This window comes from Anopheles coluzzii, chromosome 3 (genome assembly GCF_943734685.1).
Source record: "Anopheles coluzzii chromosome 3, AcolN3, whole genome shotgun sequence".
Taxonomy (NCBI): domain Eukaryota; kingdom Metazoa; phylum Arthropoda; class Insecta; order Diptera; family Culicidae; genus Anopheles; species Anopheles coluzzii.
In genome coordinates, this window is record NC_064671.1 from 51096599 (window position 1) to 51112783 (window position 16185).

Genomic DNA, 16185 nt, shown 5'->3' on the forward strand with positions numbered 1-16185 from the left:
AACTAACCTGGCCATCTTCCAGTAATCTTTTTCTTTTTTTATAAAATCGAAGGATGTTCAATTTTATTTTTCTCTGCCAACTCGAAAGCCAAAAGGTGAACATCGGGTCAATGTGATTCCAAACCAGCGACTATTTTTTCTTCAGTTAAGCCTACCCGGTTTAAAGTAAGCTTAAAATACGGTCAAAGCCATAACAATATTAATTTTCATAAGCCTAAACCATATACAAAGTACATGTTTTGAGTCCGAGTTTGGCAAACGTTCTGTGAGAGAATAATAGCTAAATTCCATAATTATAACTTCCTAGGTTTGTTGACATCTTGAATTTTAAAGCTTCTACGGTATTTTTAATTGCGTGTTTGTTCAGCTTGATTATTACGTTTGTCGTACATCGTTAAGGGACATCTGTATAAAATACAGGCTCTTTCAAATTACGATATAAACAAAGTTAACATGCTACAAATAAGCATTACCAAGTGGGGTGTCGAATTTACCCCCATTGGCTGCACAAGTTTTAGTGACATTTTATATTATAAAGTTTAATATAAAAATTACGCCTTGTGATACAGAACTAATCAATAGTATTTATAAAACAATACTATGAATATGGAAACTATAATTTTGTTGAAATAACGCCACAATTCCTTAAGTCCCAGAAGTAAAAACTTACATCGGCTGTCAATCAGAACCACCATGTGTTTATTTTGTTGTTTTTTGACAATTGACAGGTTTCTGATCAGTGAAATGTGACTCAAATGTTCGAAACAGTTGACATAAATAATATGTATAAGTTTTTTGTCTTCAAAAAGTTTTACAAATACAAAAACGGCAAGGTGTGGAACTTACCCGCGGTGTCGAACCAACCCCGACTTCCCCTACCCAACGGCATCGAGTACGGATCTGCGAAGCGTACCACTTGATGCTGGCGCTTCCCTATCATGGTGTGTGTAAAAACCTAGAGTTAAGCAGAGAAACGGTGTAAAATACAAGGTTGCGAGAGCGCGTTTTGGTTTCTACCAAGGATAATGTGTTTAGAAGGTTGATTTTTATCGCTTTTGCTGGGCGACATTGTGGGGGACATCTGTCACTCTCTGCATACAAATTTCATTACTCCGCACCAGCCCTCCCCGATTTTTATACCAGAGCCCCCGGAGGAGAAATGTCAAGTCGAGAAATGTCATTTTGCTCTGAACAACTTCACCTTGTCATTTATAACACCTTGGTTTCTACACATTTTTGACACTAACACAGTTACAAATGTGTAAATGTGTGCGTTCATTTTCGGCCAGCTCGCTCAGTTTGATCTGCTCGAAGCGCTGTGCTGATGTCGGTGTCTCGCTTGCACTGCTGTACCGAAAGTTCCTCTGTGTGCTCTCATTCTTGCTACCACACGAAATCGTCAGTACAGCTCAAGGATCGGCAGCGAGCGGCCGCACGTGCCTCAGCTTAAGTCCTGGACGATTGGTGTTATGATTTTGTAAAGTGTTCAAGTGTTCAAGTGTTGTGCGAATTCAAATGAAGCAGCGCGAATGATTCGTAATGCATGTTATGTACATCGCTCAGCTTCATTTCATACCTTTTTTTACAGAAATCAACGTGTACCAAAGGATCCCCACCAAAGTGAAAAGTATCGGCACATTAAAAATAATAATCATGCTAATCGCAGAGAGAGTGAGGTAGCGAGAGGCGATACATCCGTCCGTACGGAATTGTCAAAATAGAAGGCTTTTCGAGTAGAGGAGGAAAATCGTCAGTCTTGTGATTGATCTTAGCAAGGATGGACGCAATTATTCGATTGGATGAAATAAAAAGTTGTTATTAATAAAAATATTCCTATTAAAAATATATTAACAAAAAACTTCCTCAGTATGTTGTTCATCGCTCTTATCAGCGCTTAATCGAATTAACGAAGAAAATATCCATGTGCTTGTGCTTAACCTTTTAGGAGGTGCATAGAAATATATCGCTTAAACTGAAACGGCTTCAGGCAAGTACACTTTTGGCATCTCTATTCCAAACACATTTTAACTCAAATATGATCATTATATTTTCAGAACTGCCAAAGGAAATGCTCGAGTCACCTTATACCACTGAGCAACTCAAACTGCTAATCGTTTGTGATTGGTAGTGCCGTATTTTGAGCGGTTCAAGACGGTTTGTGCTTTTTAAGCACGAATCATTTATTTATGTAAATATAAGTCAGTCCTTAAATTCCTTCAATTCAGTTCCTTTTTAATTTTTTATATGAATTATGTATTCATCACAATGTTGTCATAATATATCTTCATCTAGCTATATTTGTCAAACAGGTCATTTTGTTCACTGTCTCTAACACTAAACTAAACTAACTCAAATCAAATTCTAAATTAATTTTAATTCTTAAGTATAGTAATATGTGATTACAAACTACCCTCGTTAGTCCTTTTCTTCCTATTAAACTCTTATCGACTAACTTTTTTAATCACGCCTGTACTCCGCAATACGGCTCCTGCAGTCTGAAATTTGCTACTTAGATATTTTTTCTTATTCTAATGCGCTTATTCTTATAGTGCTCATAGAAGCTACTTCATTAAATAATCTTAAAATATGTCCGTATTCAATTATAACTGAAACTCAATTTTTGGTCCACTACGGCCTCGTCCACTCCAACAGCATTCCAAAATAAACACGCGATTAAACTATAGGTACAATGCCCTCGTGTTTCTTTGCCATAACCCTTGAAGATGTCCCGCTACTAAAAGCGTCTACGTCACTGTGCACTCGCTTAATCAGCGATACAATAGGAACTGCTACCGGCCGTATGTACGTCGTATAGCTTTGCGCTCGCGCGGAAACTCTCGTGTGCGTTGGAAGTTTGTTGACGCTAGGCAAAAATCGTCTGATTTCCCACCTTCGTCAGCTAGAACCTTGGAGTGCTGCTTGACGAAAACTTGAGCTTCAATGACCAGCTAGAGCATGTTATCGCTAAGGGAAACCAATCGATTGGCTTACTAAAACAAATTGCACACGACATAACTGACCCTGTCTGCATCAAGACGCTGTACTGTGCTTGGTACGGTCAGTGCTGGAGTACGCTTCGGTAGTTTGGTGGCTGCTCGCCCCCCGGCCCGTCTGGAGTCGGTCTAGCGCAGATTCACGAGGTTCGCTTTGCGTTTCTGGAGTGTCCAAGTGGATTATGATCATCTTCGACGGTCGCTGAGCGCTGCTACGCCTTGATTCACTGAAGCAACGCAATTGCAACGTCCATAGATTGTTTGTTGCAGGACTGCTGGACAACCGCGTTGACTCGCCAATGCTGCTTTCCGGGCTGATTTTGTATGTCCCATCACGATCGCTCCGTGCCAGGTCGATGCTTGACGTAGAGGATCGCCAAGCCCGTTTTGGCGACTCAGATCCCTTTTTACGTATGTGTTGTGAATTTAATGTCGTTTGTGATCGCCACCAACATGACACGTCGCGCGCCGCGTTTATAAGCTGTATTCGTGACGTGCGGCCTACTCTGTGTTAATTTACAGGGTTTCGAATCATATAAGGGAATAGTTCAATCACTTAGGGGAATGTTGCAAATCGGTAGGGGAATATTGCATGCAAGCTGTGGATGTTTGCAATTACTTAGGGGAGTTGTGCAATCGATTAGGGGAATGTTGCAAGCGTACTGTGGAGCTGTCATCAGACTGTGGGTGCCGCTGTAAATACCTTAAAATATTTTCGTAAATCTTACTAACTTATCATGTTTAATTATAGCTCTGCAGCAGGATTTATTTAGTTTATCATGAGTACAGCGGAATCCCACACGAAAACAACTCCAAACGATGTTTTTAAAAAACATCATCGGTATCAATTCGTAGCTTTTTACACCAGCACCCACAGTCTGATGACAGCTCCACAGTACGCTTGCAACATTCCCCTAATCGATTGCGGAATCATTGAATCGAATGCAAGCTCACTCGTATTATGTTTCGATTAAATTCTGAATATTAGCATAATTGTGTGCACATTCGATTGCGCATTCTGTAAGGAAAAATAGATTTACGTCAACTGTCTACAAACGAAAAAGGAATGAAAATAACTTGATACACACACTAGGAAACTTCGCAACAACTAGTGATGGATTGTCGGAATCGCATCCACGGCTCAAAACCATTTCCGATTTTAGCTATTCCTACTCCGAATCCGGCCAAAATCAAACCAACAGTTCCGTTCGGTGCCGTCCGAAGCCTATCTTCTTCTTTTCTTTGGCTCAACAACCGATGTCGGTCAAGGCCTGCCTGTAGCCACTTGTGGGCTTGGCTTCCAGTGACTAATTGATTCCCCCCATAGCAGGATAGTCAGTCCTACGTATGGCGGCGCGGTCTATTTGGGGATTGAACCCATGACGGGCATGTTGTTAAGTCGTACGAGTTGACGACTGTACTACGAGACCGGCTCAATCGGCTACGGTCCGAAGCCTATAGAGCCGTTTAAAGCCATTCGGAACCGTTGGAGTCATCGGTTGTCCCACCGAATTTGACAATCTCCATGCCCCCGACTGCCGAGTAAAGGATTCATTCGGCTTCACTTTTTCCGACCTTAGAATGTTACATCATTGATGTTCGATTGGAGCCACTTCTGTTTTTTTTCATAATCATGCCACCATAATTGTTAATAAAAATGATTGTAGCCAAGTTGGAATTATTTGTACCCAACATTCTGCAAGACGAATTAATGTAATTTCCAACCTCCCCAAAAATCAAAACCAAAATGATATGATTACGCTTAAGCCTAAAGGATTTAGATTAAGGATAAAAATAATCGAAATGCCGAAGCCTTGCAATACAAAGCTTATTAATAGATTAGCTCACACAGTCCTCAATTCCTCAATTCGCGAATCATCTCTCTTCAAGTGTCAAAAACAGATTTGCCGATCTGTATGGGAACACACACCACGACTCTTCGTCAGATAAAATTATCGTAATTTAAAAAAAAGTTATTCGTAAAATACGGGTTCTTGTTATAAGAAATGAATATATCACCAGAACACTTGGAACTTGGAAATTAGCGAAAAATAATTTTTAAACACGTGTTATTACAATTTTTCTCTTGATGTGTCAAAACATTGCAAGCAAATATTTTTGTTATTCATCCAGTGATGGATAGCTCGGATTGCTTGAAAAAGATTCACTACAGGCTGCTAGACTTCTCCTACTTCAGTGAAAAAGTGTGTTTAACAGATATTTTCTAGCAGAACTGCCGTAAGAGAACGCGAGTAATGTAAAATGTCCTATTTTAATAATAACGTTGAAAGTACATTAAAAAAATTTTCTCATGTAAAAAATAGCACATATAAAAATAACATCGCGAATTTGTACATAACAAACGATTCCAGATAAGAAGCGAGGAGTACACAAAAAGTCAATTTGTTTAACAATAAAAATGTAAAAAAGTATTTTACATAAATATTGGGGTATATTTTCCATTCCAAACTTTGCGGCCCGCGAATCACTGAAAATTTGTACTTGCGGCCCTCTGATGAAATGAGTTTGACACAGCTGCCTTATATGATTCGAAACCTTGTATAGTTATGGCTTTTAAGTTGATGTATATTTATATACCTCATTTGTTACCCCGCTTCAAGATGGCCATAAAATGCCCATTAAAAATATTATGTATTATTCAGGAGAAACGGTCCAAAAAGGTCGTATGGCTAACCATTGAATTTAATAAACAAATATCAAATCCGTATAGATGCTATCTTATTTCTAGCCATTTTTGTTTTTTTGAAATGAACTTACAATAACAAGCAAGGCTCAAATTCATCCAAAAATTATCTCATGGCAAATCTAGGTAAAGATGACACTGCCTTGCTATCCTCCTTCTGCTTAGGTAGGTATAGGAAACGTTCATTGTATGGAACGTGTTACAAATGTATCAGTCCCCTGTAGGCCACGGGGCCGTGTGGTTTCTCACCGCTTTTTTCTCAAGCAATAATGGGTGCTTTTGAAGGTCCTACGTTCTCAATGTTTGTTGAACCGACACAACATTGGTTTAAGAATATTTTGAGGATCTTTGATGATGCAGCAATCAGCTATCTGAAATATGAGCAAATGTGCTATCGTTTATTGGTTATTACGTTGGAAGTTGTTTTCAATGGTTATGATTGAAATAGGTTTAAAAATATGCGATACAACATTTTGTGTGTTTTCTATTTAAAGCTCAAAATAAAGCGTTTCGCCTTGCTTCTTCAAGCTTATTCATACCTCACGGTATGAATCAGACAAATTTTGGGGTCTCATTGTTAGTGTTGTATAAAACAACGAGGTCGGCGAAAAGTGACAAATTGTTGTTTACAATTTGTGTTTATTACTATGCCGTTGACAGCCGAACCGTAACGTCGCCGATTTGCCGTTATCAGAGGGAGCAGAAAAAACATCGCCGCGCGAATCGAAAAACGGCCATCGCGCGAGCGCCATGAGATGAAGTCAGAAAGTATAGGAAAGCGTACGTGAATTTTTTTAACGATCCGCCGCGAAAATTTACTTTGCTACATTGTACGATTTTGAGCAATAAAGTAGTGCAGTAAAAGACGAGTTAAAAAATCACGTTTTAAGTTTCAGTAGAAGAAAGAACTTTGCTTCTAGCTTGAGAAAGCTCCATGGCCCCGCGTCGGACGATGCCTAGATCGGCTATTTGAAATATGAGCAAATGTGTTTTTCGTTAATCAATAATTACGTTGGAAGTTGTTGTCAATGTTTATAATTGAAAAAGGTTTAAAAAGGATGCGATCAAAAAATATTTTTGAAGCTTTAAATGAAGAATGAGTGACAATATCAGTTTCTCAGAGTAAGAAAAACTGTCTTAAAGTAACGCGTGCTTAGTGTCAGCCAATTTTTCCTGCTAATTTATGTGGTTATGAGCCAGTGTTTTGATATTATATTTCAAGGACTATAAGATTTTGAGTCGAAGCCGACATCCACATTGGCGGCCGCCCAGACCGCTCAACGTTAAAATCGCCTTTGTTTGGTTTGGTTTGGATTTTACAGATCGCGCTACGAACAGTGATAAACGAATTGTAAACAATTTTGAGGTGAATTTTCAAATGCTAATTATCAGTGAATAAAACGGTCAACAGTGAGACAATAAGTTATAGGTCAAACAACATATCATTGTACAGTCTAAGTCCAGCTCCATTTTCCGTTTCTTCCGATACAATAGTAAAATTCAATAAATAAAAAACAAATCACAAAAATGTGTTGAATAATATTGAGGTAAAAATAGGTAATTCAGCACCTCCATAGGGGTGTTAAAATTAAATTTTAACAGGTGAAAATTAGAACGTACGTACGTACTGTGTGTCATAGTAAGTTGCGTGAGCAACAAAATATGCAGCACACATTTCAAAACGACTTGTAAAACCCTGAGAAGGGTTTTGGTGGTGGAAAGGGGTTTGAGAAAAAGTAAAAAATGATAATCAGCTATGAATGTGATGCCACGTATCACTAATATAATCAAATATCAAATATATTTTTCCAATGCATTGAAGCAACGTAATAAATGTATGCATTATTACCTTGAATAATTGTACTCCAATCACGGCAAACATAAATTGTAGCAAAAATGTTACCAAAACAATGTTTCCAATTGTTTTAACAGCAACAATAACGCATTGCACAACATGCTGCAACGACAGGAAGAAATGTAAAGTAAAAATAAGCAAAGATTACTACGATTCAAAAAGAAACTATTACTAATGAATAATAAATCAAAATTTAAATCTACATCATGTATATAGCTCACCTTTAATCCTTTCGCTCGATTAATAGCTCTAAGAGGCCTTAACACTCGAAGCACTCTAAGAATTTTGACGACAGATATTGTGCCTGAGCTGCATAAAAATGAGAAAGAATTTATGGTTTATTATTGAGATTTCATTTCATGTCCACATACAAAACATTTATTGAACATTACTTGCCTGAACAACATGGACACTAATGAGACGCTGACTACCAGCAAATCCAATAAATTGAAGGCTGAGCGACAGAATGCTCCCTTGTGAAGAATAAATCCGTAAGCTATCACTTTTAAAATTAGCTCGATAGCAAATACAGCGGTAAAGAAGAAATCAAATTTGTTCAATATTTGATTCCGCTCCGAATTTGCATTTAACGGATCCTCAGCAGCCAACATAACGGAAGAAAGCATGATGCACAGGAGGATTATGTTACCAAATACTGTGTGATTACACAACCAGTGGCAAAACTGACGAAACCTATTCAATAAAACGAATGATGCAAACCATTGTTGTTCACCGTTGAGTTTTAAAAATAAAATGAATTGTATAATTTGTAAATAGATTGTCTTTAGCTTGGTTATATAAATACAACTTGGACTAAAAAAACTGAAAAAGCAGCAACACCTAGTTGTTATCGCATGCATGACAATTTCTAAATATTTCAGTGTGATCGAAAGTGTAATGTAATTAGTTTCGTCATAAAGGATCAATTGATTATTTTTTAAGCAAAAAACTAAATGAATAATACAAATAACAGTCTTAACCTGTTGGTAGGCTTCAATAGAAAGAGTGACTTTTCGTCCGATATCGGTATAGGGCTGCTGGATACCACGGCCTCCGATAATCGTTTGGCATATGTTGTATGAGCGGAAGAACGATCATTCGGTATTTCTATCGCTTCACAGTGATCTGGAATAATGAAACAATAACAATTGTCGGGCCGGAAATGGTTTACAAAAAGATCATTACATCACCCTTGATATTAACCAACATTTTAGTGCATTGTGGGTCAAGTGTCAGGCAGGAGAAAAAGTAAAATTATGTTCGTGCTATTAGTCAGACATGCTATCAAGAACATCAGTGACACAACAAGAGGCACTTCTATTTACTAAAGTGTATACAATGTTTAATCCATGAAAGAAAACAAAAACGAAAAATGGTTTGTATTATAAGATGCTCAACAGATACATGAATGAAACAAGCACAAAAATATTAAAATAGCAAATGATCACCTGTTGGTGTTGGACAAGATAAAAAGCGCATTTTTGGGAGGTTCGCGATGTTTTTTTACTTTCAAGCCTATGTGGGATAAGCGTCTTGGAAGTAGCTTTGGTGGTACTGTTAAAACAATTACAAATGTTAAAAAAGCGTATCATAATTCAATGAATGCATTAATATTCAACTCTTTAACATCAACCTGTTTAGCACATAGTGCCGTGATAATGCTATGGTGCTATGTATTGAAAAATGTCGTGTTTTTACAAGTCTCGATCCTGCTCATGATTCAATTATCAGAACGATAACATATCCGTAGAACATACCGATACATTCCGTGATCTTGGGATCATTATAGACTCGCGTTTAACGTTTAATCAACATTTAGGGAATATATTTTCAAGAGGAAACCAACTACATTAGAACGCCGATTATCCGGGCAGCTCGGGACCGGAAGGTTACCAGTTAATCGATTATCACGGATAATGGTCCAAGAAATGTCAAATTCGTATAAAAATTATAATATTCATTAGTTTTATGATTAATTCACATTGAATCAATCGATTATTCGTTAGTAGAATACCGTTTTTTTGGGCCGGTCTTGTGGTACAGTTGTCAACTCGTTCGACGTAGCAACATGCCCGTCATGGGTTCAAGCCCCGAACAGACCGTGCCTCCATACGTAGGACTGACTATCCTGCTATGAGGCAGGCCGCTAACAAAAGACACTGAAAGCCAAACTCACTTCACTAGTGCGTACATGCAGGCCTTGACCGACAGCGGTTGTTGTGCCAGAGAAGAAGAATAAGACGAACATTATTTTAATCAATAAACTTAAGGTTTAACAACTGTTGATGAACAAAACTGAATTTCTAAAATACCACTAGACACTACAGAGCTGCTCAAAAAACTGATTGCCCACTTGGCTATCGCAGCAAATGTTCGCTGCACGTTTGAACAGCTATCACATTTATGCGCACGGTTGGCACCCGCTGGTTAATCCGCCCCGGATAATCAACGTTCTACTGTATTTGGTTGGATTATTCGCTCAATGTACTGTTCCCATGTCTGATCAGTGTTAAAATATGGCAGAATAGTTAGCGATCCCTGCGCCGAATAATGAAGTCAAGCCTCTTTTTTGCACTAACTGTTTAAAATTGCTCGGATGCAGGGCTCGGATGAAGTATATCTGTTACAAATATACTTACTCAAAAGTGCAATAAAAAGTATATATATATATATATATATATATATATATATATATATATATATATATATATATATATATATATATATATATATATATATATATATATATATATATATATTGCCTGGTATTATTGACTAGAATTAAGGGTATGATACTGGAATATGGATGAACTGGCTAAAAAACCGAAACGAACATTGCAGTTTCCTGATTTCCTGATTCTATTTCTCACAATGCCCTAGTATGATTATCTTTTTTCTCAGTTTCGGTCAGATTCTCAATTTCCATGCAATCCATTAGGGTTTAAAACCATGACAGAATATGTTGAACAACCTGCTTCCGCTTTTCATTCGTATATTGAAACTTCCTTCTATCTCAATTCACAAATTTCACAATATCGCGTCAATAAACATGTTCCTCCTTCCATTAGGTGTTAATATACCTATATGGCTATAAATGAGGATATGACAATGAATGTGAATATGCTAGCCTATACAGCAAGTTGTATAAGTTTAACTCAGTAATGTTTTTTTTCCTGAAAGTGTTTTAGTAGCAGATAGTTTTGCTAAATTTTAACATCAATTTTATGTTTTTACTGATTTTTAATCCGACCATTTCAAGTCAAGTCAAGATTTTTAGTCAAAGCATTTCAGTAATGCAAATTTTATTGAAAATCAGCAGTAAGCAGCGAGTGCTTATCGAATCATAAAACTTTTATGGACAAAATACAGTTTAAACCTGTATAAAACTTTATGAATCATGTATGAACATTAGCTGAACGGACTGTTTTTTTCGCCCCTTTTTAATCGCTGTCAATTATTGAACAATCAGCAATTACATAATAGCTTTACAGTAATTTCAGTAAACGAGTTGTCATGTTGGTCAACATTTGAGATTACTGAACAGTTCAGTAAACATACATTATTTAAAATAGTTACTGAACTATCAGCAGGACAACATTCAGTAAAAAAAAACTGAATTGCTATAAAAAAAAGTGTATTTACAGACTTCCGAGACTTAATTAGTAGTTTGCCGGATAATTAATCCTTGCTACGGCCACATGAAGTCACTAAAACACTAGTTCACTATTTATATGTTCTTTATCAGTTTGATAATCACTGCTTTCTTTCACACATTTGTTGACGATTCTCGTTTGACAAAAACATGGTTGTCGTTTTTCGTCCAACGATTACGTGGACGAATCGCTATGACGTGGTTTGAGAGTGCAAGAATACCTACAAGACCAAAGATACAAGAATAACTCAAGTTATGCGCATCTAACAATATCTCAATAACCAACATCCTCTCATTAAAGATAGAAAAAGTAACGCTCCATAGTGAGACGATTGAAAATGAGAAACTTTTTGTAAAACTAGTTAATCTACAGCACGGTTACAGGGTTATGTAAGATACTTTCAACATATTTAATAACTTTAGGATGCGTGCAAATGATTTTGGAAAAGACAACGCCAAATCCTGATGAAATTCAACTTTAAGGGACACATTAAAAGAACTGATTCAGAATACATTGAAAGAAACCGATTCTGGGATTGATTCCGAATGCATGTCCATCCTGGAATTTCATAGATGTTATAATGATGTTGGAACTGACTTCAATCCCATACAGGTGTTACAATTAGTCATAAACCTACGCTGCGCCTGGAATTTGTCCTTATACCGGTCTTGGAACTAGTCCCAAAGCCATACCGGTCCTGAAATTAATGAAGAACTCATACCAGAATTTACACTGATCCCATATCGGTCCTGGAACTGATGCTTACTTCATATAGATCCAGCAACATGTGTCTACCGGCACTAGAGCTGATCGTAAGTCCACAATGGTCCTTGAAATGATTAAGATTGCATTTTGATCCTAGAACAGATCCTTACCAATTTCGGGCTATGATACTGCGCTCTTTCATTCCGGTACCAAAAATCTTACATGATTCTGTCTCAGTGAAGGAAATAACCAGTCAAGTGGTTTTCATATCTGTTTGTTATTGTTGCATTCGAGGTCGCGCAGTATTATCGTTTACCCGAACGGCTTAACAACATTCACGTCATGGGTTCAAGCCTCGTATGGACCGACATAAAAAAGTTGACTGTCCGGCTTCGTGGTTCTTAATAAGTCTCGAAAGCCTGTATAGGCCGGCATCCACCCCTTAAAGAAGGTTATTTGTTGCAGTAGTATCTTTTTGGTAAAAATATTTCCATAGTATTTTTATATATTCAGACCCACAGTAGCGATCGCCTAAAGCAAAACGCGTATCTTCTGACTTTGAGACTTCTTTGACAGTTTCTTTGAACACATATTGGAAAACTTGGATCACACGTTATATGACGTTCTAGCAATGTCAAAAGTCAAAAATGAGGCCAGTAAAAGGATAAATTCGAAATACAGTCAATTCTCTCTTATTTAAGAGGCGATGGGACTGTCGAATAAGAGGGGTTTTCAAATTACAGAGGTTGAAAGTGAATGAAGAGTCCGTACAAACTAGAAAATGACAGAATATTTAGTATGCAGGCTTGACTGTTGCTATAGGAAACTGCGAACACCGTTGCGGATTGGAGCATACATCATTCAATAACCATGGCAACACCATACACAAATAAGAGGGGTATAGATTGCAGAGGGTTTTTCCAAATTAGAGGAAAAAAATGTACTGTAAATCAAGGGACTGCGAGAAATGTTCAAATAAGAGGGGGTTTTCTATTTGAAGAGGTCTCAAATAACACTGATTGTAGACGACCAACTTTTGTACCGCGAAAAATTTTCAGCTAGCTCTTTTTTCAAAAACAACATCTCAGTTTTAAGGCCAGGCTACATTGATCGTACTCCGCAGTGTAATTTTTCTTCATCTAGCGGCGGCGGGTTGAAGCTAGATGCTGGTATAATTTATCTGTCAAAAAACGTTTTGGGTCGAGGAGGCTATAATTTAACCCAAGGATGGATAGATATTGGAAGATGCGGAGAAATATTGCCTAGCGCTTTATATGAGTGTCGATTTGTCCAACAACAACAATTAACGGCCTACTTTGTTGCAATTTCTGGACGTTTATGAATATTTCAAACGGCATACAAGTAGCCTGGTCGAAACTTGATGAGACACCAAGTATGAATAATTTTCACATAAATTATATCGACATTTAGCTAGCGCTGGTCGTCGTAAGATGCGCTATTGAAAATCGAAATTACACTAGCGAGTACGACAAAATATTTATTTATTTTTTTTTTTTAGTTTTGAATGAGTCAGGCTCATAAACGAACTGGATAATTCGATTGTTTCGGACGAAGCAGAAATGTGACGCGAGACAAGTCGCTCTGTTTGCAAAATTGAACTTCTTTTAATTGCGCGACGTCGCACGCGACGTTGTCGCTCTATTTGAACTATTTGAACTATTTCCTGCGCAGGAAACTGCTCGATTTTGCGCAGCTGATGTAAGGCTGGTTCAAAAGAAATCATTGCGATTTTTTGGTTTGATTTGTGAAAATTCAACTTCATCCTCGTAATGTTTGTTAACGGTTTTTAAAGCACCACAACACGCGAGCATTGACCACACGCGAGAAAGTGATAGCGCTATGGAGGGAAAAGCACGGACGACTGCTGACAGCGATTGGCCGTCTTGCGCACTAACACATCCAAACCTTCCACATCGCGCTCATGCGAGGGGTATGAGGCGGAGCAAGGGACGGGTAGCTCGACAAGCTGCTTGACAAATTTGCCGTAAATGGAAAATGAAGGCACGAGAAAATGCACGAAAGGCAATGAACTCTTCCGTCGTTTTCCCCAGCGGGAAGGCACGAAAAACTGCGCGAAAGCCAATGAGTTCTTTCGTCGCTTTGCCCTTCGGGTTGCCATTTTTTCGAACAGGTACGTGAATCTAATTCTTGCTTTGAGGCTAGTATAATCTAGACTGAAAATTGAAGGCTAGTTTTATGTGTGGTTTTGTATGGAGTGGTTACATGATTTCAGCCTCCAAATGTCAGCCTCCATACAAAAAGCTGACTAGAATCGTGAAGGGCCCCACTGGTTGCGATTGCGAGGTCTCATGCGAGCTAGCAGACTGCTTGAATTTGTTTTGTGGGAGTGCTTTCTATCGACTAATAAGTCTTTTATTGATGTAACCGTAAGATGACGGCCTCGGTACGAGAATAAAAGGTTTTAATAGTTTTTGGTCCCAAGTGTATGCTAGCCGAAAACTTTACGTTAAAAATATTTCGGCTTCTGGAGCTGAAAGTTTATCCCAAATCTTTTTAACAGGAGCCCGCAATCTCAAGATACCGCATTCTAAATGTTAAAAGGAAAGAGGAGGGCATTATCACAACCTGTCGTCCTGTTGTTACGCGAATAACCCGGCTAACCACTCTTCACTCATGAAAAGAGGATCTTTTTTCATTTGGTGAAATTTATTAACTTGTGAAGTTTTCGTTTGCTTCAAATGTCGGCGATTTTGTGCACTTGGTAGTGCCCAAAACGCGGCTTCACGAATCAAAATCTTTTTTATGTAAATATTTCAGATTTTTTAATTTTAGTCTCGAGTTTTTGGGTCGTGTACCAAGTCCTTGATAATCAGTCTTACGTATGAGGGCACGGTCAATTTAGGGTTTGAACCCATGACGGGCATTTTGTAAAGCTATTCCAGTCGAAAACTGTACCGTAGATTATGTTACTAATCCCAATGAATGTTTGTCAAGTTTGTTACTTTCAAATAAGCTTAATAATGTGTTATGTATGAATAATGGCCATAAGCTATGGCAAGAAAAAGTGAAATAAGATGATGTTCATGCTTTTCAATACCTTGTATCACTACTCTACTGATGCGCGTTTTTTTCGCCTCTTCAAACGTTGGTAATGCAATTTTAGTGTTGTTGATACTGATGGAGATTTTTGTGACATTTGCACTGAAAAGCAAAACACGGTTAAACGCAGCGATCGATTAGTACTCAAATAGTTGCATAATTTTGAAAAGGGGCTTGTACAAGATCCGATCATTTAAAAAAAAAATCCGATCTTGTGTGACAAACCGAAAGAAAAAATAAACCCAAATGTCCCGAACTTTTTACTAGTCTTATCCACGGTAGAGTCTTCCATTGCATTTGATCGAACATCGTAGACTCTCCTTGGTTCATCATTCTTATAAAAATTTTCATCATCGTCGTCTAGCCCTTCAATCTCATCAGCGCCATTGAGATCCTCCTCATCCTCATTGTCTCTACCACCCAAACCATTTTCCGACTTTTCAGTCAAATTATCGAGTTCTGTATCAGGACCATCCTCTTTCTCAACAGCAGTTAATGATTCAGCATCGGCAAGATTGTCTACAGCAATGGCAAGGAAAACATTCAACAATATATCTGTTGTGAAACACGTGAAAGAATATTACGCTAATGTTTATTTGAATGGCATTAAACTGAAGACAACTTAATAAAAGGATACAATTTCCGCAAATGAATAGAATGATGAAGTAGATGCTTGCTAAAATTCCAAAAGATGCCACACCTCCATAAGCTTGGATACCATCATACATAACCGCATTCTTCAAAAAAGATATTAGAGATTCGTTTAAATACATTATCATGACGCTTAAAGTTAATTCTTTAACTTACCCAATCCTCTCCTGTAAGGATCTAGATTACAAAAAATAGATAAACTCTAAGTTAGTCTTTCAAAATGTCGAGCATTATCAAAACTACAGAAAGCAATAAATATATTGAAAAATAAACTGAATGTTTCATCAGCATTCAAATAAGTATATAAGTACATTTAAGGACTGCTTTTTGAGTTTCATTAGAATTGCATGAAAAAAAAACCTTCAAACCCGCAATAATTAAAATTTTAGGAACAGTAATGTAAAAAGCGTCTAATTTTCTCTTTTTTGATATCATCAACAAAAATCATGAAATATACATCAATCATCAATTTTCGTTTATGTGAAATTCAATCATTCTTACTGATGAAACAATCAATCATTTAATATCAATATATAGTTTAGA

General features: G+C 37.5%; 1 protein-coding gene across 3 annotated transcripts in view; it reads right to left on the minus strand.

Moving 5' to 3' along the window:
* LOC120955571 (muscle calcium channel subunit alpha-1-like) overlaps positions 1-16185 on the minus strand; it is a 109621-nt gene that overhangs the window by 36993 nt on the left and 56443 nt on the right. For 2 of the 3 annotated variants that reach the window (XM_049610047.1, XM_049610050.1), the window contains 8 exons: positions 15799-15819; positions 15629-15728; positions 15249-15546; positions 14990-15093; positions 8533-8677; positions 7949-8245; positions 7774-7861; positions 7547-7654 (listed from right to left, as the gene is read on the minus strand). In XM_049610047.1, coding sequence (XP_049466004.1) covers positions 7547-7654; positions 7774-7861; positions 7949-8245; positions 8533-8677; positions 14990-15093; positions 15249-15546; positions 15629-15728; positions 15799-15819 — 1161 coding nt within the window. Of the gene's footprint in view, positions 1-7546; positions 7655-7773; positions 7862-7948; positions 8246-8532; positions 8678-9000; positions 9107-14989; positions 15094-15248; positions 15547-15628; positions 15729-15798; positions 15820-16185 lie in introns of all 3 variants that reach the window. The other variant, XM_049610049.1, reaches the window with a different exon arrangement.